Raw genomic sequence first — 27,437 nt, forward strand, 5'->3', positions numbered from 1 at the left:
AGACTCTTAGCAGTACCTGTACGCCTTTAATTTCACTGAACCGATTTTATTAGCTAAGACAATATGGCCACAATCAAGCAACAGCTCTGATTTGAAACAGTCAGGGAAATCGGCTCCTCTTCAATATATTTTTCTGCTTTCCTGTTTCTGTAGATCTCTCGCCACCGGAGGAACCAGTCTCAGCATAACATTGGTGGAGCTGCAGAGACTCTTGTGAGTATGACAGGTCATCAAAAATAACTGTTTGTATGGCAGCATATGGGAAGGAATGTATTTGGTTTATTATACTTTATTGCTATATGGTTGCTATTGACTATTAGACTATTTCTATAAGTCTAACTTTTAAGTATTATTCACTATAAATATGTTTCTATGCTTTTAACTCAGCAGGCCTATTTTACATATTAAAATAGGTATATTTATTTAGTTTATACTGATAAAATAGCATGTGTTTTATTTTAATATTTAATTGATTTAATATACGTTAAAGGCTAAATGTTACATCATGCATTTCAGGTTGTTTTGAAAGGTGAATATTTGAATAAAGCCAAAATATCAGATGGAGGCAAAAAACTGAGGAAGAACTGGGCTTCAACTTGGGTAGTCCTGGAGACTGATAAACTTCTGTTTTATAAAGAGAGCAAGCAAGAAGCCCTGACGAATTTGGTAGGTTTTTACTACACACACACACACACACACACAGTAAAGTAAAAAGTGACAGTTCTGTGAAGTAAAAAAGTGACATCAATAGGTTGGTAACCTGCTGAATACGAGGGGGCAATGTTCAATTACAGCCTCAAATCAACCTTCTGAGGGATTGCCTATTAGCATTATGAGTGCAAATGTTGAGTGAACACACGCTATGTGCATTTTAATTTGATGCCAGAAATGAAGCGTTTTCTTTTCATTTTCTGATTTCTCAAACTGGCAAATTAACTTTGGCTTTGATCCCAAGGACTGGAGCTCACCCCATCAAAAAGCAATGAGGAACTGTTTACCCCCTTGTGAAGTGGACTGCATATAGTGTGTGTGTGTGTGTGTGTGTGTGTGTGTGTGTGTGTGTGTCTATGTGTCTATGTGTGTATAGTATGTGACTTTAATCCACCCTGCCCTGATGTGGTTCTGAGAGAGAGAGAGGGAGAGGTGGAGCGAGACAGAGAGAAACTGGTGACTGGCAGAGAGAGCGAGAGAAGGGGTGGTTGGGGGGAGTCTCTAAAATGAGCTTGCCATGCTTTTTAATGAAGCTCCAAGGACTTAATCAAAGCCCTCTCCCTTACTGAGCCCCACCAGGGCAACGGTCTGTCAGACTCTCCCCGTCCAATAGTTCATTATGGGCGAGAGAGACATTTCCACTTCCACATAGATTGACATATCTCCCCCCTTTCCGATGGAAATAGTTGGTACAGTGGAGGTTGTGTGTGTGTGTGTTCATTTGATAATTTAATTTATCTTTGTTTCAGAGTAGAATAAACAGCTTATTAATCTCTTGTGTTATCATTTGGTCGCTGTGGGCAGTATTTAGGTTTGGGTCTGAATATACAATGTCGTCACCAGCATATAAAGTCAGGATATATGAGTTCACCTGCAATGTGTACATCATTCTGTAAGGAGAGTTATTTATTCAGTAGAAACAAGAATGGGCAGTATTTTACATCATCCAACTTAAACACATGTAGTGTCCTCTGTGTGAGGCAGGTACTATAAATCAAATATCACCTAATTTATCCAATACTGTACCTGTCAGCCAAGGTAGTTAATTGAGTCGTCAAGGTTCAGTTTATTCCAGGCTGGGCATGTGGGATCTCAGTGAGCAAATCAAGGCCTAAGATAGCTTGATTTGATTCTGATTTATGGTGTTTACAGTGTATTGTGATACCACATTGTAATACTGTTGTAGAATGTCCTTATCATCTTAATTTTCTACAGCATCTCACTATAATTTACCCATGATTTCCCTCGTCTGAGACCACAATAAAGGGAAATTATATCTAAATGAGTTCCCATGCCTTTAACACTGATTAGTTCTTTAAAAAAGCTACATTTTCTAAATCACATTCTCTTTGTCTGAAAATTATACCATTCTTGTTTTCATACGGTTACACACCGCTTCTTTAATTCCATAGAGGATATGAATAAGATATTAAAGGTTTGAATGATAGAGAATTACAGCACATGTACATTCTCAGTTTACAGCATAATGAATATAACAAAAATATGATATTTGGGTAGAGCACTTCCTTTTGTTTATTCATTGTGATTTATATCAAATATCTGTCCATTATAGAGAGAGCGTCCCTCTTTAAACATTTATTTTGATATTTACTGCACAACTATGATACATTTAGGAGTCCCATTCACAAACACAGCAGTGAAACTACACTGAAAAAAAAATACAAACTGTCACGTTCTGACCTTTATTTCCTTTGTTTTGTCTTTATTTAGTATGGTCAGGGCGTGAGTTGGGGTGGGCAGTCTATGTTTGTTTTTCTATGTTGGTTTTTGTGTTCAGCCTAGTATGGTTCTCAATCAGGTGTCGTTAGTTGTCTCTGATTGAGAATCATACGTGGTAGCCTGGGTTTCACTGTTGGTTTGTGGGTGTTTGTTTCTGTGTGAGTGTTTGTCGCCACATGGTACTGTTTCTGTTTTTGTTTTCATCACATCGTTTATTGTTTTGTATTTCAGTGTTCAGTTCGTGTTTTAAATAAATCGTCATGAACACTTACCACGCTGCATCTTGGTCCGATCCTTACTCCTCTTCAGACGAAGAGGAAATCTGCCGTTACAGAAACACCCACCAAAAAAGGACCAAGCAGCGTGGTAACGGGCAGCAGCAGCGGCCAAAATCACAGGACTCCTGGACTTGAGAGGAGATTCTGGACGGCAAGGGACCATGGGCACAGCAGGGTGAATATCGCTGCCCCAAGGCTGAGCTGGAGGCAGCGAAACCGAGAGGTGATGGTATGAGGAGGCAGCACGGCAGCGCGACTTGAAGCCTAAGAAATAATTATTGGGGGGCAGCCCCCGCACCAGGCTGTCTCTCTGTCTTCTGCCTACAGATGCTCCCGCCTGTCTAGCGCTGCCAGAGCCTTCCTTCTGTCCTGAGCTGCCGGAGTCACCCGCCTGTCCGGCGCTGCCGGAGTCACCCGCCTGTCCGGCGCTGCCGGAGTCTCCCGCCTGTCCTGAGCTGCCAGCGCCGGCAGTTTGTCCTGAGTCGTCAGTCAGCCAGAGCCGTCAGTCAGCCAGGACCTGCCAGCCGTCAGTCAGCCAGGACCTGCCAGAGCCGTCAGTCAGCCAGGACCTGCCAGAGCCGTCAGTCAGCCAGGACCTGCCAGAGCCGCACTGGCCAGGAGCTGCCAGAGCATTCAGCCAGCCAGGAGCTGCCAGAGCCGTTGGCCAGCCAGGAGCTGCCAGAGCCGTCAGCCAGCCAGGAGCTGCCAGAGCCGCCAGCCAGCCAGGAGCGGCCAGAGCCAGTGCCAGCCAGGAGCTGCCAGAGCCGCAGCCAGCCAGGAGCTGCCAGAGCCGTCAGCCAGCCAGGAGCTGCCAGAGCCTTCAGCCAGCCAGGAGCTGCCAGAGCCTGTCAGCCAGCCAGGAGCTGCCAGAGCCGTCAGCCAGCCAGGAGCTGCCAGAGCCGTCAGCCAGCCAGGAGCTGCCAGAGCCGCTGCCAGCCAGGAGCTGCCAGAGCCGCCTGTCACGTCGCGATGCCGGAATCACCCTTCACTCCGGCGCTGCCGGAGTCTCCCGCCTGTCCGGCATAGCCGGAGTCTCCCGCCTGTCCGGAGCTGCCGGAGTCTCCCGTCCATTCGGGACCCATGGCGTGGGTACTGGGGGGGGGGGGGTACTGTCACGTTCTGACAGTACCCCCATGGTCAGGGCATGAGTTGGGGTGGGCAGTCTATGTTTGTTTTTCTATGTTGGTTTTTGTGTTCAGCCTAGTATGGTTCTCAATCAGAGGCAGGTGTCGTTAGTTGTCTCTGATTGAGAATCATACTTAGGTAGCCTGGGTTTCACTGTTGGTGTGTGGGTGTTTGTTTCCGTGTGAGTGTTTGTCGCCGGCTCTGTTTCGGTTTTCGTTTTCATCACATCGTTTATTGTTTTGTATTTCAGTGTTCAGTTCGTTTTTTAAATAAATCGTCATGAACACTTACCACTCTGCATCTTGGTCCGATCCTTACTCCTCTTCGGACTAAGAAGAAATCTGCCGTTACACACACACAAAATTTCAAAGTTCATATAGGGAAATCAGTCAGTTGAAATAAATACATTAGGCCCTAATCTATGGATTTCTCATGACTGGGAATACAGATATGCATCTTTTGGTCACAGATAACTTTAAAAAAGGTAGGGTCATGGATCAGAAAACCAGTCAGTATCTGGTGTGACCACCATTTGCCTCATGCATTTGCCTCATGCATCTCCTTCACATAGAGTTGATCAGGCTGTTGATTATGGCCTGTGTAATGTTGTCCCATTCCTCTGTGATGGCTGTGTGAAGTTGCTGAGTATGGGTGGGAACTGGAACATGCTGTCGTACATTTTCAGCTTCCAAGAATTGTTCACAGATCCTTGCAACATGGGGCTGTGCATTATCATGCTGAAACATGAGGAGATGGCGGCAGATGAATGACTCGACAATGGGCCTCAGGATCTCATCAGGGTACTTCTGTGCAATCAAATTGACATGTAATTGTTTTTGTAACTTATGCCTGCCCATACCTTAACCCCACTGCCACCATGGGGCACTCTGTTCACAACGTTGACATCAGCAAACCGCTCGCCCACACGACGCCATACACGCCATCTGCCAGTTGAAAACGCGATGAATCTAAAGAGCACACTCCTCCAGCAGAAATGAGTATTCAATTCTCTGGAAAGAGCTCTGGAGGACATTCCTGCGGTCAGCATGCCATTTGCAAGCTCCCTCAAAACATCTGTGGCATTGTGTTGTGTGACAGAACTGCACATTTTAGAGTGCCATTTTATTGTCCCCAGCACAAAGTGCACCTGTGTAATGATCATGCTGTTTAATCAGCTTCTTGATGTGCCACACCTGTCAGGTGGATGGATTATCTTGGCAAAGGAAAAATGCTCACTAAATGGGATGTAAACAAATTTGTTCACAAAATTTTAGAGAAATAAGATTTTTGTGGGATCTTTTATTTCAGCTCATGAAACATGGGACAAACACTTCACATGTTGCATTTATATTTTTGTTCAGTATAGTAACCTTTATTCACTAAACACCTCTCCACTCTGCCTCTTATATATCTGTAGAAACCTGGCTGCAGCCCTGATGGGGTGGATCTCTGTGGGGTCGTGGTTGAATGGACAACAGAGAGGTCCAGCCGGAAGAACGTGGTTCAGGTACGGCCATTTTGTTTCTGCATGAATACAAGGATCAAGCAAGTTTACAATAAAACTGAGCAGCCTGCAAATTGTCTGTTTCAGTTGTTGATGATGGGATGTTCTCGGATGCACTCTTTCCTTGATAATTTCAGTATATAATAGACTCAACGTAAGATATTTGATACATTTTCATAAATTATTTTTTGTTGACTAGACATTTCAATTGAGTCAGATTGCATTTGAAGGTGATGTTAAGCCAACATCTAGTCTCCTCAGACCCAATGGCCTTTAGTGTAGGGAATTAGACCTTTGAACTTCACAGTACTATCTTATTTTTGCCTTTTCAAGATACTCTTTGATAAAAGCTTAAGCCAGCAAAGCAAACTGATGATCAATTCATTGGCGGTGGCAGCACAAGTTTTCATGAGAAACAAAAATGCTGTGATAAGCGGGAGAAAAGGACGAGGATGAGAGCAGATTTCACGATCTCATCAGATGCTTAAGACACTTCATCGCTGCCGGTCGCTACTCTTCCGCATAGTATTTCAGCCTCAAAATCTTAATGCAGTGAAGATTAAAATGGGAATTACACCATAATCTTAAATAATCCAAGTGCTGTGGACAGAAAAGTGTGTGTAATGCTGACGCAAAGCTATTCTGAGTTCTGACAACATTGTCAATCAACACTAGGATTACAGTTAAAATTAGTACGGAAAGTTAGTTTTAATTTCGCACCATTCCAGAGACTGATTTATACAATAATCGAAGAAATACCTCACAAAGATATGCCTGTCAGATGGGTAGATACGATTACAAAAATATAATAGAAATGTTTGTTTTGTTAGCCCGCTTATACAGTATCTCCGCTCGCCATATCTCTGACTTCCAGATAGATCCCAATTTCTATGATATTTCAAGGACGATGACAACATAATTACTCTATTGAACCACATAAACTAAGGGCCGGTTTACAGACTTGATGAGTTTGGCACTATTGAAAATGGTGATCTCAAAAGGCCATTCACGAGATTTGATAAGGAATAATTAAAATTTCCTGCAAAGTACCCAGTGTTTGCAGACATAAATGTGACTCTCAACTTTAAACCTTGATTGATGGCAGCAGTATATACACTGAATGTACAAAACATTAGGAACACCTTCCTAATATTGAGTTGCACACCTTTATGCCCTCAGAACAGCCTCAATTCGTTGGGCCATGGAAATCCTTCTTTAACCTGTCTCCTCCCCTTCATCTACACGGATTGAAGGGGATTTAACAGGTGACATCAATAAGGGATCATAGCTTTCACCTGGATTCCCCTGAGCGGTATATGTCATGAAAAGATTCCTAATGTTTTGTCCACTCAGTGTATTTCAGTGTATTTCTTCCAAATCCAACATTTCAAATGCACAAGATATATCGATTGATTGCGCTTCAAATCCAATGTCCAAATATGACAAGGAGCCTCAGCTCAATAAATCCTGCAATCAAATAGGCATGAAGCCGAACATTATTTTCCGCTCAGCTTTCTATCACTATCATTCTCTGTGAACATTCCAGTAAGGAAGTGTCCTCCCTGGACAGTGTTGTCATTAACAGGCTACCCAGCCGAAGATCACAGGGTCATGACCCTGAGAAATGTGCCTCTCAGTCAGTCAGCGTTGACTTTCTAAGACCTCAGTACTCACCAGCTGTTTTTCCCCGCAGTAGCTTTTCAGATCAGTGACATGGCTGCTTGGCAGGCAGGAAGCAGCCAACCTGCTCTTTCTAGAGGAAGTCGTGGGTAAAAGGATAGAGGAGAGCTGAAACTGACTCATTAAGCCAATGCCCGCCTGAAAAAAAAAAGTATGTTTTTCTTATCTATAAAGTTGAAAGTTTAGTGAATGTGTGATCGACTGAGGAAGTGGTTCAATCAGTTTATGGGGGGTCCTGCAAGGGGATTAACATGGTTAGAAGAGAGCTCTGGTTTGGCTCGAGGGCAGCTGAAGGAATAGTAAAAGTGTTAGAAAAAGTTGTTGATGAAAATGGTTCAGAAATAGGTGTTCATGTTATTCATCTACCCAGTTTATTTATTCACTTTTTTTTTCTTTCTTTTTGTCATTGTGGAGGAGTGACAAGTTTGGTGACACAAAGGTCTTCCATATTCCACAAGCAGGGGAAAGAGGATGGGAATGGGAGGAGGGTGTTAACTGAGGCCATTGTCACCCACAGTATTTATTCAGCTGCATGCTTCTTTTTAGACTTGACACAAGTCTGTTACTCACCCTTCCCGTTATCTCTTCACTCACCAATATCATAATTTGTGTTTATGAATAGATGGACATTGTTCTTCATGATTCAGTATTGCCCTACCAGGAGCTTAAGGAAGGAGGGACTTTGTTTTCCTTCAAGGTTACTCCACACTTCAGCTTAGCGAGACACTGTGAATAACCTTCACTTGGTCTCTACATAGGAAATTCTTAAAACAATGCAAGGTTCATGTCTGCTACATTTTTATCAGGCTATCAGTTACACAGCCAGGGTTGACAAAGTGAAACGTAACCTTGCAGAAACAAGGAGGGAGCTCTGGTCTTTGTATTTGGATTCCTTTGACACCTGAGGGACCCCCGTATCTTGTGCCATGCTCACGGAAAGAATTGCATACACAAACATAGTTAGAAACCAGAGAAAACTGTGGTCAATTGTGATGTGGTTGTTTTGAGGCTGAGAGTAAGTCACTTCTGCGTCTGCATCAGTCTCAGGTTAAACATCGCATGAGGATTGACAGGAAATACACATATTTGACTGCAATATGAGATATAAGATATGTCATTGTTCGTCACACAGCTGCCTTATGATACATAAGATTGTAAAAACATACAAAAAGGTTCACTGAAGAACAGAGATTGTTTAAACGTATTACACTATTTGTACTGTGATAAATAAAAAAAACATTTGAAGAATCATAGAGGTAGGAGGGGACATGATGCAGAAAAGGGACATGAGGAGAGGTCATACTTTACCTTGGGGAACCATAAACCAGACCATATATAAGGCTGTATAAGGCTAACATTGTCCGATGAAAGTCAGACACAATGAGCAGAACTCTGTATTCCAAACTGCAGTCTATCTATATTGAGCTGTCATACCAGGGATGGCAGGTAGCCTTGAGGTGAGAGTGTTGGGCCAGTAACTGAAAGGTTGCTGGTTTGAGGACCGGAGCTGACAAGATAATAAATGTATATAAAAAATCTGTAGCTGAGCAAGGCACTTAACCCTAATTGCCTCAGCAGTGCTGTTCAATGGTGACTGTGACCCTACTCCCTGTGTTCAGGGGGTTGGGATATGCAAAAAACACATTTCCACTACAAACTTGTGTTTAACAGGACAAATGTAAGCACACCCAAAATTATATACTAAAAATAATATGTCAAAACTGAATGGAAATGCCTGGCACACTGTCTTTATAACCAAAATCAATTCAGAAGAATTTCAACATGATTTGTCTTTTTTAACTGTTTTCAGCATTGATGAAAGCAGATAGTCTGTTTGAAAAGCGCTAACGGCTCAAAAACTATCCCACGAGGCTAATAAAACTAGAAGTATCTCTGACGTTGCTTAACAAATGAAAAGGAGCACAACTTTGAATAAGTGGTCGTGCATTTTTCATGCCTTTCTACATATCTCAGTGTTTGAGTCTGGCGTGAGTGAGTTAAAAGCAAATAACAAAAGGAGCAGAAAAGTCCAAATTGCGTCAACTCCACCAGAAGAAAGAGAGACATAAAGTAGTGTAGTGTCAAAGGCGTCTGGTTAAACCCACTGGCCGCAGCTACAGAGACGTCAACACCAGCATCCTTCTCTCATCACTAATTGATTCTTTGGAGTTTTGGGCGACTCTCGCTGTGAGCCCCCTGTACCCTCTCTGCTCTGACAAACATCGTTCTCATTGTCACTATGTGGAAAAACAGACTTCAACAACAACCATGGAGAGAAGACAGAAACAACTAAGATGATGAAATAGAGCCCAGGGCTAGAAAATAATGAGTCCATTTTAGTGGAGGAGCTTTAACCTGCCACCACTCTAAAAACATTGCTTTATCTTGACTAATCAACAGGAAAGTTTAATATTCTTGCGAAAGACCCGTAATATCTTCAGGAAGCGTCCTTCTGAGTGTTAAAGGTGAATTATACTGTCAGGATGTCATCCTAATTTTTTCGGAAGAAGTTCATTGAGGTTAGCACAGTTTTTGATCTTTGGATTTCTGTATGCGCCTCAACCTTTCTAAAGTTCAGTCAGATGAAAGGCATTGACTTTTACAACTGGCTTGGCCCTTGTTACACCAACACAGAGATACTAAACACCTCCACATCATTATGCATCAGCCAGGCCCTGAAGTGTAGGAGCTGTATCTTGAGTGGAGCAAATAAATAAAAAAGCTGGACCAGATCGATGTAAATTAATGTATTTACTATTTAAAGCAACTGAAAGATCAGTACAGTAGATAGTCAGAGCAGGTTATAGTTTGTACAGTAGGAGTAGGATTTATCCCGTGCCTACTGGTCCCCTGATCCCAGGATGTAATCGTCCAAAGCTGCTGACCTGACTACTTTAATGCCATCTGTCTTAAAGCTCACGGTGCCTGATTGCTTCTTGATGACCAGCCGTGATTACGATTGTGAATAGGAGTGGCTCGCTCCCAAAATGGATCCCACAACACACACATATAGAGGTAGCCTCTCACAGACACAGACTTTGCTTGTCCTAGCCAACACTACTTTGGTGAGGTCTAGGAGATTGACCTGTGGTTAACCTTTTACTGCTGTGGGCTAAATCAGGTTCACACAGAGTGTTCCTTGCTAGTCTTAAACAAATCTACTTTGAAACAAAAGTATATACCTCACAGACATGGTTATGGGGGGGGGGGAGAAGACACCTGTACCATGTCAGATATAGAGTTGAATGTATTTAATTTGGAGTTTATCCAAATATTACACTTTATATACATCACAGAAGACTGAAATATAACAAAACCGTTTCACATAGAAACACCGTATTTTCTGCCATTTTTTTTCTCTTCATGTTTATTAATTATGAAATTATGAAAAATATGAATAACATTCCACCCATGAAGCCACTAGAGGGTGATTTGGTAATTTGACTGCAGGAATGGGCTACACCCAAAAAGAGGCTGGCATCGGCCATCAACTAGTAGCTTAGTTTATTTAAAATACTGCCTATACTAGAATGTTAATGGAAAAGTTAGTTGGACCATAATAGCAATATCCAGATCAATGAATGAATAATACCACATTTTGTTTGATTTTGAGCAATCACATTTTATATAATGAGCATATCCTTGCATTTCATTCTCCACTGCTACTAATTCATCCACCTCCTGTCTTGTCATTTCTTGTCCTCCTGGCTGGAGGGTAGAGACCGCACCACTAAGACATGCACCATATTGTAGCGATGCATGTCTCCGTGGTGTCAGAGCTGCGGGAGTCTGGAGCTCTTTAACAGTGTTATCACAACTGGCGTTTCACACTGTACCTCACGGCCATGCGCACGGATTGATATGCTTCGGAGTGACTTTGTGATAAGTGTTATGGCTAATTGGCCCAGGAGGATGGCAAGATCTTAGGGCTTCAAATGAGGTCGTAAGATCATTGTATATCAATCTATTTACATAATGGTAATGTATTTTGTTTGTTATGAGAGGAAGGCCTGTCTGTTTGTCACTCTGTGATCTGGTAGAGTACCATCATGCGTTGTATTTTTATACATATGGATAGCACATTACTCCCAGCTCGGAATAAGGATAGTTACGGCTCCACTTTGTTACTAAGTTATTACACATGTATTATAAGCTGTGAATTAAAGTGGCACTGTGATTTTTATATCTTGTCTCTTTCTCCACAAACCATGTAAAAAAAATAAATTAATTAAAACAACGTGAGCGTTTGAAAGATTCTTCCTTGTAACCCTTAAACACAGATACTTTATGACAACAGAGTCGCAAGGCAGCTGGCAATAGTCCCAGATTAACACAGAATGTCACCTTGTGAAACACTAGCCGTCATCTAAAGCCTGACCCCTACTGGTACTTACTCAGACGCAACCCCCCCCCCTTTAAAAGGCTTTTATCTGTGTATTTCATTCGGTCACTGGAACACAGTGTTCTTATTCAAAGGAGGGAAACAAGTGGAAAACATAATAGTTTATTAAATTGCATCGGCATTGCGTTACGTTGATTGCGTAGCTGTAAGTTACCTTCGTAACGTTCCCTCTGAACTGAGTCTCTGGAGACTTGAGATGAGGACTTAATCCGTTAAAATGACAGTCTCTCTCTGGTAGTCCCAGAGCGTAGAAAAGGTATTTGTGGTGTGGCCCTTCTTCCTCAAAGCTGCTTACATTGAAGTGGGCATTAATTTGGTTCTTCAGAGAAACAGTGAAAGTATATAGTATGTTAATCGCCAGTACGGTGGAAGGATTTAAACCCCCCAACAGCAGATTGCCTTGGAGATTACAACTTAGAAATGAACTTCAGTTAAACCACATGACTTAATTCTAGCCAGACATGCATCACACAGTATTAAATGTTATACCTTTCTTATGTGGAGAAATGTGAGCCACCAGGATAGAGCATCTGGGATGAGTTCAGGTCATGGAGCAAAGAGAAGAGAAGTAAGCAATTTGTGGGTTATGAATTGTGGAGATTTATTACATTTTCAGCAAATGATGGAACATTCTTATGACAACTGTCGCCTTGGCCTATGATAACTCAGCAGTACATTGCAGGATTAACATTCTGCTCAGGTCAGACCTAAATAAAAAGCATCCAACACTTAGATACTCTTTAATTTCACACTATTTCCACTGTTATTCTAAGAACTTTTCTTTCTCTGATTATCATTGCAGTTTTGACACATCTACAGATATTTTGTTGCAAATTGGAAATAATTAACTTGGCAAAGTAGAATGCTTCAACATTGCATTGTTCCTTTATGAAGAACCACAATTAATGTTTAATTTAAGAGCCACATGCAAATGTAAAGGCACAAATGGCACTCTCCTCTCTGCTCCGCTGTGCATATTTAAATATTAATGTCTCCAGTCAAAATATAGCCCAGAAATTCAACACCCTCTTTATTAAGAAATGTGATGAAAAAAAAATAGATTTATTTCATATTCTTTTTCATTTCTAAAAGCAAAACACTACTTTGCACTGGTTACTATAACTGCATTTCACTTCTTAAAAATACACATAAAACTTTTGACTTTTGTTTTTGTATCGTGGCAATGAGCTGAATATATTCCCTGAATAGAAGTCAAGTCATACCCTTTATATGCAGTCATTTTACAATGCATTTCCATTGCGTTGTCAAGGCTGATTATCTCCTATAATACCTCACATTTCATAACAGTCTATGAATAACCAACAATTGGTCTGTTGGTTATAAAGAACAATGTTAACCAGTGGTATAAACTATATAATTACATTTTTATTTCCCATAGTCCTTCTTTATTAATTAATATGTTTGCCTATTGTTTTGTTTGACTGTGGGGACCTGGATGTGAGTGTTGCATTAGCCTGCACCTCCTACATTGTCTGTAGTGTTCCATTTGTACTATAGCTAGCATGTTGATATGAAGGGCCTTTGGGGGGGGAAATCTATCTGCTTTCACATACATTAGCATCTCCAGCAAACATTTGCCTGAGAATAAAATGACCATGCTAATTAAAATCACCAACTCTTAGTTCAAGAGGCCTGTGCACGTCAGGATTAATATCATGGCATACTAAGGAGTGTGCGTCGTCCCAACGAACCTACAGCTCAATATGAGCCTGAGAGGCGGTGCCCTACACACTGTACCTTTTGTGCTGGCTCAGATTAGGACAGTTGACATGTGAACATGGAGACTGGGTAGGGCCATATTTAGTTGAAGGAGCTTATCTCCATTTTTCATTAACTGAATGAATAGACACGAAGCATCCGCTGTCATTTCTCTGCGCTGCTTCAGATAATCTTAAATGCATCTTTAAGATGCTCCTAAAAAATACATATATATTTTTTAAGCAGTTTGCTCTCAATTTTTGATTAAACTTCAGAGGGAAGAGTCTGCCTTATCAGCAAGTCAGATATACTTTGGTGTAAGCCAGACATTTCAATAGGGTTCTGTTTCCAAGATGACAGGAGGAGAAAAGGGATGTAATGTTCAGGATGCATTTCTGTATGAGGATCCCATGGACTACATGATAAATCCTGAGTCTTAAACCCCAATATGAAGAGGATTGTAGGCTAGCTTCACCATGATATGGACACATTGGATTTCAACAAAGATTCCAAGTTGCAGGGACCAGTTAATAAACAGTCACTAATATTGGTTTCCTCTTTCAAGGCCTAGGATTTTAGGCTTATCATTTGAAGTTGACATCCAGGCACATAACTTCAAAATCTTTGCAAATCTCCCATTTGATATTAATAATGTACGTGAAAGGTTGCTTTACTCATTCTTCAAATCAACTCGTACTATAATTCTAGAGCTCTGACATACTGGTGTAAATCATTTCTGCCAAATTATACAATTATGAGGGGCTGTGAATGGCAAAATGAAACATCAATGCATACAGTCATCCCAGTTGAAGGTAGCTAGATCAGTCCCATGTGGGAATAGAGGGGGAGCTCAGTGTGTCCACCATCTAACATTTATAAGAGGAACAGACTGTAACTAATGCAAAATTCATGCAAATACATCTAACTTGGGTTATAAAACAACCTATCCAAGTCCATTATGTTCCAGTTAATCATGGAGAGAAGAGGTGATACAAACACAACCGATCTGTGTTGTTATTTATAGGGTGTACTGTACATGGTAGTGGTTGAACATTTTTTACACAAGTTCCTGTATGCATTTTTTAAATGTTTTGTGTATCTGATTACACATACTTTATGTTAGAGAACAGGAAATAGATCCTCGGAGCCCAAGGTTTGTGTGTTTGTGATTGTTTGGAGAGCACTTTCAGATGCACCAGTGAGCCTCCCCGTAACCTGTCCCCCACATTGCAGCGTGATTGCAGAGCCTATTACTGACACGTCCTGGGGAAGCCTCGAGGAAAAACAATGTTCCAGAGCAAACATGCTTGTTCAGATGCTTGTAACCGAAGAAAAGAGGGATGGCAAACTCACTCTGACAAGGATTGTGCCCCTAACCATTCTCTGTTTTTATCTGGCATCACAAAAGCATGCTGCTTAACTGCTCCTGACGCTTTGTAAGGAAGTCACAAAAGTCAGTTCCACAATAGTCCCAAACTTTGAAGGTCCATGTAGGGTAACCATGATTGCATGAGTGGAATATTGGGACAGCAAGATGTGAGATGCTACTCCCCAAGGCTACGAGTGACTTTGCAAGCATGGTTGTTGATAAAATATGAAATTTCCTCCTCAGAATTTGTTAAAAGGTTTCGTGTGACAAAAATAATTACAGTCTGGTCTGGCTTTTCATGCTGGATTAAAGAGATATTAATATACGAAGGGGAAAAGGTTACTCACATCCCAAACTCCATACGGTAAAAAACACTTCCTCTAAGGAATTATCACATAGATGAATGATGAACAATTGTCAACATTTTAACTAATTTAGGAAGATAACATGCAAAAAAACAAGTTTCATCGTTATGTATGGTATGAAATACCATTTTATCTCCTTTTATGTTATTTTTACCATTTCCGTTACAAAACATGAGCAAAATTTAATCAGCTTTAATATCAACTACACTTGACAATGCTGACCTTGATGTCATGGTTTCTCAAAGACTTTTACTAACAGTACAGTTATCCTGTTTGACGGCGCCAAATGCTGTTACTACACTGTTGCAGAGATGCAGAACAGGCCTGATATTAAGATGACAAGTATCACACTAATTATGTTTTCCCCTCTGAGAATACAGTCTGCATTTGTCTCTTCTTTTGGCACACACACACACACACACACACACACACACACACACACACACACACACACACACACCCTGCACAACGTGAGCTTCTTGTCAAACACAGAGAGCACACATATTAACAGGCACATAGCTGAAAAGACTCAACAGACCAAGGGAATGAGTATCAAGTACAAAGTCTGCTGATGCTGGAGTGAGCATAGTCTTATAAACTCATGTGGATCAGTAGGTGTCATTAAAATGACATGAACATGTAAATATTGATTGTATTATGAATTCTAACCTTTGCTATTTGGTATGTATTATACCCTGCCTCATGGGAATGCATTAGGTAAAGGCCTGTTTGTTGTTGTACCTTTATTGAGGTCAATTTGAGCATTCTCTGTTCCAGATAACAACCAGCTCTGGAAGTGAGTTCCTTCTCCAGGCTGACAATTACCCCACAATATGTAAATGGCATGATGCTATTAAAAGCACAGCTGACAACTTGGTAAGCAGTTTCCTGTTTCGTACAGACGGTATATCTGAAGTTCAACATTTCTGAAGTGTTTATGATATTGAAATGATGACTAAATCATTCAGAATATTGCTTAGTCATAACATGCTTCTCAAAATGAAAGCAAGACAATTCCATGGATCATTGACTATATATCAGGTCAAACATATAATTGTATGTTCCACGTAGTGCAGATAATCGTATAGACCTGCTTTACTGAATAATGACTGTTAATAATGAGTTACTGTATGCAACCAGTTACCTTTGGACTCTGAAAGGTTGTAACCTCCTTTCTGATGTAGTCTAAAGGAGCTGGAGGACAGGCCTCTGGCAAGCCTGGCATACAGAGAGCAAACAGCACTGAGTACCTACCTAGACATGGGTTGCTTAGCAAGACACTGTCACTGCCAAAACCTGCACCTGATTCCCCCTGCACAAAGGAACCTGAACACAGACGCTCACTCAGTAAGTTGTCTCCAACGACTATAGTTCTACTACAGTTGCTAATCAAAACAATTCTTGACGTGTTAGTACAAGCTGGAACTCGGAGGTATGCTGATTAAAAGTTGTCTCTTATCTGTGCTACGGTAGGGATTTAATTGCTCAAAACACAACTTTTCCAGGGAAATGGTTGCTCACACATTTGCATAATGTATGTGTGCTCGTTTCCCTTACTCACCGACGTGATAAGGTCTGACAGCTTTCCTGATTTTTAGTGCCACTTTTTTGTGTTTTCTTTTTATATGCCCAAAATGTGTGTGGGACTGTTGATTTCAATTATGGCTCTTGTAGGAACATGACACAAGAACATGCTAATTAACATTATGTCATCGTATGTCAAGTAGCAATTATGTTAATCCCTGTCATTGGTTCAAATCAATCTCATCACCTTAAGCGCTGCGAGACGAATATATTGATGTTGGATGAGCATATTAAAATCTCTAATTAGGGGCCAGGGACATAGAGGCCAAGATCCAGTCTCTTATATCCAGCTGCTTGAACCTTTCATTATGGGTATGATTCTGGCTATGTTTATGTGAATTTATGCCCATGAAAAAGACCGTACTTTACACAAACTGGAGAGCAACATGGATAGCTTTTTTCCCACTGTAGGTCCTACTGTATGTTTTCAGGAAATTATATACAATCACCTGACAACAATAGTATTTGCTTTGCAACTCTGTCTAACCCAACTATAATATAATAAAGATATTCAACTTGTTTATTTTATTGCAAAGCTAGTCCGTAGACAAAAATAGGCCATTTGATTCATTTGGGAGGAGCAGTGTTCATTTTTATTAGAATGACAAGCAGCACCCGGACTTTAAAAAAACGACAGGGAATTCCTCTAGACATGGAGAAGTTCAATTGGAATGAATAATAGAAAAAGACAGCCATGGGAGAGACCCCTGGAAGGATGTCTAATTAATAAATAACACTGGGACTCTAACGAGAGAGAGAGAGAGGGGAAGAGCGAGGGTCAGGTAGAGAGATGAGGGGAACCATGCTATCCACCTCCACTTTACTGGCTGAACATTGTAAAGGCATATTTTAACTGTGTGTCTGTGTGTTCCTGACAAGTTTTCAAGTCTTCCAAGCTCACCTACAGCATGTCGGACAGTGCTGATAAGATTGGGGTGAAGAACAGACTCAAAAAGTTCATCTCAAGGCGGCCTTCTATGAAGACTCTACAGGAGAAAGGCATCATCAAAGGTATCACAGTATTCTGTTTTAAATGTACCAGTATAAGTGTGTTATTTTCCAGCACACCTCACATGTTGTGAAGAACACAAATCGTTCAAAATGTGTTGTACATTTTGTCATCTTTTTCTATTAGGACAGCCCTTCCAATAAGAAAAAAGAGAGTTAACTGTGTGTATATTCCCAGATGTCACAATTTTATTTTATAATTGATTGTAAATATAGAATAACTAGTGATGATAATGAGTTATTATACTGATTTGAAAAGGTCTTTCCACGTTTATTAGGAGTCACAGAACAACAGTGATTGATAAAATTAAACTGAATGCATTTTACTTGAACAAACCATGCCAATCCAACCGGCAACCACAGAATCCATTCCTCTAAGGGGGAACTAATTTATTGAGCTCACGGTTGAAGGAAAATACACCATTAAAGGGCATATTTAAGCACATTTGCAATCCTTAGAAGAAGGTAACGGTATTTGGAATTTCCCCCAGCTTCAAGGAGACCCTTTAATGTTGTGTCCACGGGACAAACGCTAGATCAAAGGGAGAGGACGTTATTGACGGAATAAATGAAATACTTCTGGATTAAGGAGTGGGGCAGGTGGCCTCCAGACTGTCCTATTTGGCAGGGCTGGTGGGCAAGCCACTTCAGAGAGTGTGCTTCCTCAAATCAGCCCCCCTTTCCTATCGTACTTCAGAATGCAAATTAAATCCATGCAACGCGAGGGTTATTTGAATTCCTTTAGGAGGGGTAATTTTGCTCCATTTCTCTGCCCCCCTTCCCTTCTCCCTCGTCTTTTCTATTGCTTATCTGCCGAGCACTGGGAAGTGCATTTTGTATGCAAAGGTGCCGCGCTTGCAGTCATTTATGTATTTGGTGCACACTTCCCTCCAGTGTATAAACAAGAGAGGGCGATCTTTGATGTTGCACAGTGCTAGAGAGACAGCACTGTTCAAGAGTCCCGATAATGTAACATAAGCCAGTTGATGAGTGAGAAAGTGTACCTCTGTGCACAGTCAGTTTGAATTCCAGTCTATGATTGATGAGGTATGCTTTGCTAACCCTAGCTTTTGCTAGCCCTATAGGGCATCTACTAGAGATTAACTGACCAGAGTTAGTGACCACAGATGCCTGAGTTTATTGCCAGTAAGGACAGGTTAAATGAGGGACGCCTTAGTACATTTAAATGGACAAAAGTAGAGTAATGAAGCAATGGGAATGTTCATATAAGGCAAGAAAATGTGGCCCCCCTCTTCCTCTGATTGGAGCAAAGCGGCCTGGGATTCTCAGGGTTCATGGGAAAAAATGTTAGCGATAAAATGCTAAGTGTGTGATTAAACATTAGATTGTTTATCCTTTACCAATGTGGCCGTGGAATCCATGTAGCCTACTGTTAGTAGCACTGTTCTGGAAACAGCCATCAGAGGAAAGCAGGGCAGTAGGAGTCAAGAGCGATGAGTGTTACTACTCATGCTATGAAATAATTACCTATCCCTCCACATAATGATGATGATGATCAATGGACAGTATTAATGAGATTTTTCAAGCGTGAATGGAATGACTTATTAAACAGACCTTTTACCGTTCCACCAAAATTCCTGAGATCTGAAAACAGACATTTCAACACATTCCACGTTTGAGGACTTTTGATGCAATTAAATGCAATATCTGGTGATTACTGCTAATATCTATATTTTTACCCTGTCTCTAGTTCAGTAGTTCTGGGAAATTGATTTTTTTACTTGAACAAATCATGTCTTTTCTTCCTCACAGATCGAGTGTTTGGATGTCACTTGTTGGCACTTTGGGAGCGGGAAGGGACCACTGTGCCAAAGTTTGTCAGGCAGTGTGTGGAGGCCGTCGAAAAAAGAGGTATGCACTTTTACTAAAATTGTTATTTTTAATTAATACTTTGTTTATGGGAAATAAATCAACAATGGATAAGATGTGTGTGGGAAGTATGTACTCTATTGTCCTCCTGTATTTGGGAGTTTGACCCTTCTCCACACCCTGACCCTGGCGAGTCGGCCTGTCCACCTCAGTGATGCTTCATCTCATACAGTTACAGTAGCTGCTTCAGCATTTCACCACTGTTTACACTTCCCCCTCTGTTTTGACATTTGAGAGTGAATATGAAAAGACCTATAGTTGAGAGTGCCTGTTTTATAAGACGTGTATCCCGGTCATTGACTCGTAGTGTTCTCACACAATGTGTGTGATCGGTAGTTTCCCAGGCTCCGTCACATAGCTGGCCAGGCAAAGGCGCTGAACCCTGAGGAAAATGCTCCTCGGCATCCCAAATCACTCACTCCTGGTCCGCGTCCAATTCCGAGTCCACTTCAGACTGTTTATAACGCGCTGAAATTGAGACTGAATTATGTGTTTGTGTAATGGGTTCCGTTTGTGGTTTTGGCTGAACATTTGTTCAGGACTATTAGTTATCTGGGGGTAAAATTGCTGTGGCCCGATAAACACGCTGAGAAAATAATAATGATTAAGAGCGTCTTTTAACTGTAATGATTATGATCTAAAGGTCTGTTGCATTTCTTGATACACGATGGACTTTAGTGTGTTAGAAAATAAACCTTTAGACACGCACTCACTCGCGCACACACACACACAAACAACATTTGGGAGGCCATTGGCTGGGCTCTGGACACAGCAGGGAAAGAACAAACAAACAACTTCTGACTGCTTTCTATGTAAACAAAGGGCCAAACACTGGGGTGAAATTCCTCTGGACATCTTAACACTTGAGCTGCAGAAAATAGCCAGGACGTTATACAAAAATGCCTTGCAAAGAATGAAACGTACGTCTTCTTTACTTTTCAAGTCAACCATATCCTCAAGTTACCCCACCAGTGACAGCGGTATAGTACAGTACATAGCGTGCCACTGTCAAATGCTCTGGAATGTGGACGGACATTCATTAGAGCAATTGATAGAAAGGGCCAGAGGAAAGTGTCGCCCCAGCTACCTCTATGCAGTGGCAGTGTTAGTTTGCACTGACAACATGGTGACTCAAATATTTAGCATTACAATCTGTAGCCTAGCCTGTATTTCAACTTTTAAGCCTCCAGCCTTGTGTATATAAATGCTGTTCACTTTTTAATGTATATATTTTTTAAATGGCTTGTTTTTGAGAGTATGTACAATGAAAGCATGACAATATATCAAATGCTGTTGAGCTGGTTTGGCAGGCTGGTCTCCTGTACTTGGATGCAAAAGAAAATGGCAGTCAGACTCCATAATCAAAGTAATGCTCAAAATGTCACAGTGAAATAGAGCCGTATGTTGTCCAAGTCCAAGCCCTTATCTAGGCAAGATGTCAACTATCCATTCCACTGCAATGAATGTACACATTGTCTATTGTAAAACCCAGGAATTGTATCTAAATGTGTCATTTATGGTCATATAAGTCCAAATCAAAATGTAGTCTTGTCAAATTTGCTTGTGTTTAATGTCTAACTTGTATCCACCAGGTTTAGAGGCTGATGGCATCTACAGAGTGAGTGGTAATCTAGCCACCATCCAGAAGTTACGATTCTTGGTTGACCAAGGTATGTTCTGTCATTTAATTCACTTGTGATTGACTGTGTTATGGTGTTTGTAACAGTACTTGACTTCATACAGTTCAGTTTCTACTGGATATCATATAATGAACACAACACGATTCGAATAGGGTTCAATTAGGGGGGTTTCTTTGTGATACAATTGATACAACTAAGACAGTGTGTTCTGTTGAAATCAAATCAAATTGTATTTGTCACATGCGCCGAATGCAACAGGTGTAGACTTGACAGTGAAATGCTTACTTACAAGCCATTAACCAACAATGCAGTTTTAAGAAAATACCTTTAAAAAGTAAGAAAAACAAACAATAAAAGACCAGCTGTAAATAACAATAACGGGGCTATATACAGGGGGTACCGGTACAGTCAATGTGCGGGGGCCCCAGTGTCAAGATAATTGAGGTAATATGTACGTATAGTTATTAAAGTGACTATGCATAGATAATAACAGAGAGTAGCAGCAGCGTAAAAGGGGGGAGGGGGGCATTGCAAATAGTCTGGGTAGCCATTTGATTAGATGTTCAGATGTTCAGGAGTCTTATGGTTTGGGGGTAGAAGCTGTTTAGAAGCCTCTTGGACATAGACTTGGCACTCCCGTATAGCTTGCTGTGCGGTAGCAGAGAGAACAGTCTTGACTAGGGTGGCTAGAGTCTTTGGGAATTTTTAGGGCCTTCCTCTGACATCACCTGGTAAAGAGGTCCTGGATGGCAGGAAGCCTGGCCCAAATGATGTACTGGGCCGTACGCACTACCCTCTGTAGCGCCTTGCGGTCAGAGGCCGAGCAGTTGCCATCCCAGGCAGTGATAAAACCTGTCAGAATGCTCTCGATGGTGCAGCTGTAAAAACCTTTTGAGAATCTGAGTACCCATGCCAAATATTTTAGTCTCCTGAGGGGGAATAGCTTTGCTGTGCCCTCTTCACAACTGTCTTGGTGTGCTTGGACCATGTTAGTTTGTTGGTGATGTGGACGCCAAGGAACTTGAAGCTCTCAACCTGCTCCACTACAGCCCCATCGGTGAGAATGGGGGCGAGTTCAGTCCTCCTTTTCCTATAGTCCACAATCATCTCCTTTCTCTTGATCACATCTCTGACCTCCTCCCTATAGGCTGTCTCATTGTTGTTGGTGATCAGGCCTACCACAGTTGTGTCATTGGCAAACTTAATGATGGTGTTGGAGTCGTGCCTGTCAGTGCAGTCACGAGTGAACAGGGAGTACAGGAAGGGACTGGACTGAGAACGAACCCCTGAGGGGACCCCGTGTTGACGATCAGCGTGCTGGATGTGTTGTTTAAAAAAATATATATATTATTGTTACCCCCTTTTTCTCCCCAATTTTGTGGTATCCAATTGGTAGTAGTTACTGTCTTGTCTCATCGCTGCAACTCCCGTACGGGCTCGGGAGAGGCGAAGGTCGAGAGCCATGCGAGAGAGCCATGCGAGAGAACCATGCAAACACAACCCAACCAAGCCGCACTGCTTCTTGACACACCGCACATCCAACCCGGAAGCCAGCCGCACCAATGTGTCGGAGGAAACACTGTACACCTAGAGACCCGGTCAGCGTGCTCTGTGGATCTGTTGGGGCTGTATGCAAATTGGAATGGGTCTAAGGTTTCTGGGATAATGGTGTTGATGTGAGCCATGACCACCCTTTCAAAGCATTTCATGGCTACAGACGCGAGTGCCATGGGTCGGTAGTCATTTAGGCAGGTTACCTTAGTGTTCTTGGGCACAGGGACTATGGTGGTCTTCTTGAAGCATGTTGGTATTACAGACTCCGACATGGAAAGGTTGAAAATGTCAGTGAAGACACTTGCCAGTTGGTCAGTGCATGCTTGGAGTACATGTCCTGGTAATCCGTCTGGCCCTGCAGCCTTGTGAATGTTGACCTGTTTAAAGGTCTTACTCACATCGGCTGTGGAGAGCGTGATCACACAGTCGTCCGGAACAGCTGATGCTCTCATGCATGTTTCAGTGTTACTTGCCTCGAAGCGAGCACAGAAGTTATTTAGCTCATCTTGTAGGCTCGTGTCACTGGGCAGCTCTCGGCTGTGCTTCCCTTTGTAGTCTGTACGTCGGAGCTGGTGTAGTATGATTTGATCTTAGTCCTGTATTGATGCTTTGCCTGTTTGATGGTTTGACGGAGGGAATAGCGGGATTTCTTAAAAGCTTCTGGGTTAGAGTCCCACTAATTGAAAGCAGCAGGTCTACCCTTTAGCTCAGTTCGGATGCCTGTAATCCATGGCTTCTGGTTGGGGTATCTACGTACAGTCACTGTGGAGATGACATCATTGATGCACTTATTGAGGAAGCCAGTGACTGATGTGATGCACTCCTCAATGCCATCGGAAGAATCCCGGAACATGTTCCAGTCTGTGCTAGCAAAACAGTTCTGCAGTTTAGCATCTGCTTCATCTGACCGCTTTTTATAGACCGATTCACTGGTGCTTCCTGCTTTAATTTTTGCTTGTAAGCAGGAATCAGGATATAATTTTAGAGTTGCCAAATGGAGGGCGAGGGAGAGCTTTGTACTCGTCTCTGTGTGTGGAGTAAAGGTGGTCTAGAGTTTTTTTTTTTCCCCTCTGGTTGCACATTTAACGTCCTTGTATCAAAACTGATATAAGTGTCCCTGCATTAAAGTCACCGGCCACTAGGAGCTCCAACTCTGGATGAGCATTTTCATGTTTGCTTATGGCGGTATACAGCTCATTGAGTGCGATTTTAGTGCCAGCATCGGTCTGTGATGATATGTAGACAGCTACGATGAAAACTCTCTCGGTAGATAGTGTGGTCTACAGCTTATCATGAGATACTCTACCTCAGGCAAGCAAAACCTCGAGACTTCCTTAGATATCGTGCACTAGCTGTTGTTTACAAATGTACATAGGTCCCCGCCCTCTGTCTTACCAGAAGCTGTTGTTCTATCCTGCCGATAGTGCATAACCCGTCAGCTGTATATCATCGTTCAGCCACAAATCAGTGAAACATAAAATATTACAGTTTTTAATGTCCCGTTGGTAGGATATACGTGCTTTCAGTTTATCTAATTTATTTTCCAGTGATTGAACAGCAGATTATCCACTCGTCACCTGATCCTCACAAGGCACCCCGATCTCTTTCCGCAAAATCTCAGTTTCTTTTTCCAGCGAATGACAGGATGAGGGCCTTTTCGGGGGTTTGGAGTATATCCTTCCCGTCTGACACATTTAAGAAACATTCTTTGTCCAATTTGAGGTGAGTAATCGCTGTTCTGATGTCCAGAAGCTATTTTCGGTTATAAGAGATGGTAGTAGCAACATTATGTACAAAATAAGATACAAACAATGCAAAAAAACGAACAAAATTGCACGGTTGGTTAAGAGCAAATTAAACAGCAGCTATCCTCTCTGGCGCCATCTTCAATAATCATGGATGATTCTGGGTAGTTACTGAGTAACTCTACTTAATTATGAATAACTGTAGAGACCTATTGATGGTGAATGAGTAACGGATCACAAGGCATTCTTTGGAAAATAAAAAATGATTGATGAATACCTTAAGAATGGGATCTTTCAGAGTTAAAGGAAGGATAAAGCATCCCTCATGAGAATTCAAGTCAGATCTGGGCCTCCAGTGAAACACGTCTACGTACTTCATCTGAATTATCCAATGTTTCCTGTAAGGGACTCCTGGGGCATTTCTCCAGCAAACCAACAAGAGTACATTTGTTGTTGTCCAGGCTCTGAGAATAAAGAATAGACTGGTTGACCTTTAGCCTAATTTATCACTCTGGAACGTATTTCTCTGTCTTGAGGTAGCTAGCAACCTTCTTTTTATTTAGAGACACCATTATTTGTTACTGTGCCCTGCAGTCCTAGAGATTAAAGAAGTGGTTTGTGATGCGGGACATTGAGGGGAGAGTGACATCATCAACATTTTGCACATTCCAAGCATTCTGACACAATGACACCATGTGCCTGCATTCTGTCCCACACATTCCATTTATCCTGAATGTGCTCCCAACCCCCATAGTTATAGAGAGCCAGTACAGTACAATCTCAAGTGAGAGTGGGTTGAAAACATTGACCATGTAGTAGGCTACTATGTCCTTCAGGACCATAGAACCCAGCAGGTTCAGTTTCCCTGAGTGGGTTTTGTACCAGGATTCAATACAAACAAGGAAACCATGGGCTGATTAGCAATCAGCTCAGATGTGTCAAGTGCACACACTGGAGAGGCTGGCTAATTGAAAGTCTGGACTTTTTTTCTAGGGAGTACCTAAAACTGTGCAGAAAAAAAAAGAAATACCCTTCTGGCTTTATGTAATTCTCTATGACTCTGGCTTTCCAACACATTGCCTTTGTTTTTGGTTGGCCTAGGATGGAAGGGAAGATCTAAGATCATCTTGACATGCCAAATACATTACTCTAATTTCAAAGGATGGATAAAATCTCTCTAAGATAATTATCTCTATGAAAATGATTCAGAAGTTCCCATGGCACTTTATTCCTATTATCATGTAACAGGGTTGTCTGAAACGAACGATTGCTTATTTCCAGTTTCAACATACAGCATAATGTGACTTTGTGCTGTACCATTCCACTGTCTTCAGACCTCCAGGCCTGTCATCTTGGCTTTGGATCATCCTGCACTCCTCCTGTGGCATATTGAGCCTGGTGCCTCTGAATCACTTCGTCACCTGATGGCCTGTCTCTGTCACTACCAGGGGTTTTCTCTATTCTCAGCCCTATCAGAACTAACTGATTTCAACAGAGGGTATATGTCAGTCTAGAACAGAAACCCAATCCAACACATGTGGCTTCATCAGACCTCTGGGTAGCTGGGAGCCTGTTAGCGAGCTCCGCTGTTAGCAGGTAAACATTAGCATAGTAATTAGCCTTTGCAAATTCTCTCAATTAAAGCTTTGTTGTTCCCTCTCTATTCCCTCTCCTGTTCTTTTTCTCTCTCACTCCCTCTTTCTCTTTCTCTCTCACTGTTCCTGTTCCTTCTCTTTCTCTGTCTCCCACTCCCACCTCTCCGAATCTTCCCCCTCTTCCCCCCTCTCTCTTGCCCCCTCTCTTCCTGGTGTTGTCCCAGAGGAGGAGTTTAACCTGGACGACAGCCAATGGGAGGACATCCACGTCGTCACCGGGGCACTCAAGATGTTTTTCCGGGAGCTGCCAGAGCCCCTGTTTCCCTTCCCATTATTTGAGCTGTTTGTGGAGGCCATCAGTGAGTATACAGCCTAGATGTTTTGCTGTTGTCATCAGCACATTAGTTTGTGTCAGCATATTCGCAAAGCTTGCGCTTGCAGTCAGATGTCAGTCACTTTCATTTTGAGGTCAAGAAGACTGAAAATATGGAATGCAATGAAATTCTCCAGATCCAGATTAATAACGGTTTGTGTCAAAACTGTGTAACGGTTGCTATTCTACCAGTGAAATAGGCAGGCTTGCCTGGGTTTTACATAGTAACTTATGCATCAGGCCCTGTGGTGTGTTAGCATTAATCCTGTTTATACTGTACTCCATGCGCTTTTATTTGCCTCTAGAAACGTTGTCCTCAAGGCAGCTCACTTAAACACTAAACGATTTTTCATTCAGAGAGGCTGAGAGAGAGAAAGACCACTGAGGATTGAGCCGTGGTACAGTATGCTAAGTTGATACTCCACTCTCTGCTAAGCAACAGGGGTGAAATCAATAGCCATCTTTCCACATGGTCACTTGGCACATACAGTATGTATGGGCCCAGAGGAGAACAACCTCAGAGTTAGAACTTTAGGTTGCATTTGGAGGCGGTGAGTAAACTCTTCAAACATTCAGATAGATCTACACAGTATGTACAGGATTTCTTTCTGTGCTTCATGTACAATGTACTATATCATTGACTCCACTTACACCAGGTGGTCTCAAAAAGGTTGCAGAGTTCTCTGCCTCTCTCGATCTGTCCAGTCAAAAGAGGTCGCTGTCGAACTGTGAGGTGGGTCACCTCTCTCTCGCACCCCTGACATCCCCTAGTGGTTAGTGGGGGGAATTCCACAGGTCAAAGGTCACGACAGCCAGGGCTGGCAGTCCAGACAGATACTAACACAAGATCAGATCTGACACAGTCATGTGTCGACGTACTTCCACTCTACTTCACCACACACACACACACACCCCACCACACATTAACCCCCATCATGCCATTGTTCCGGCTCCCACCCTAGCTGCCGTCCTACTGACGCCAGTGTTAACCTTGTGTAAACAATACTGTTAAAGGTTGTGCACTTGTGTTGAAATGCTACCTGGGCCCTGTAACCTCACCTCAGGGTTGGAATACAGGGAGCATCAGCTCTCTCCTGAGCTCCATGGATGAAACATAAGGAAATTATATTGAATAATGCTTTTTCTTCTACCCCT

General features: G+C 42.0%; 1 protein-coding gene across 5 annotated transcripts in view; it reads left to right on the plus strand.

The window, feature by feature from the left end:
- LOC112237476 (rho GTPase-activating protein 15) overlaps positions 1 to 27,437 on the plus strand; it is a 50,969-nt gene that overhangs the window by 11,154 nt on the left and 12,378 nt on the right. For all 5 annotated transcript variants that reach the window (XM_024406082.2, XM_024406092.2, XM_042318236.1 and 2 more), the window contains 9 exons: positions 154 to 213; positions 517 to 666; positions 5,272 to 5,361; positions 15,671 to 15,769; positions 16,078 to 16,240; positions 17,357 to 17,488; positions 19,259 to 19,357; positions 20,968 to 21,045; positions 26,134 to 26,268. In XM_024406082.2, the coding sequence (XP_024261850.1) occupies positions 154 to 213; positions 517 to 666; positions 5,272 to 5,361; positions 15,671 to 15,769; positions 16,078 to 16,240; positions 17,357 to 17,488; positions 19,259 to 19,357; positions 20,968 to 21,045; positions 26,134 to 26,268 (1,006 nt within the window). The remainder of the gene's footprint in view (positions 1 to 153; positions 214 to 516; positions 667 to 5,271; positions 5,362 to 15,670; positions 15,770 to 16,077; positions 16,241 to 17,356; positions 17,489 to 19,258; positions 19,358 to 20,967; positions 21,046 to 26,133; positions 26,269 to 27,437) is intronic.

Source organism: Oncorhynchus tshawytscha, linkage group LG03 (genome assembly GCF_018296145.1).
Source record: "Oncorhynchus tshawytscha isolate Ot180627B linkage group LG03, Otsh_v2.0, whole genome shotgun sequence".
Classification (NCBI taxonomy): Eukaryota; Metazoa; Chordata; class Actinopteri; order Salmoniformes; family Salmonidae; genus Oncorhynchus; species Oncorhynchus tshawytscha.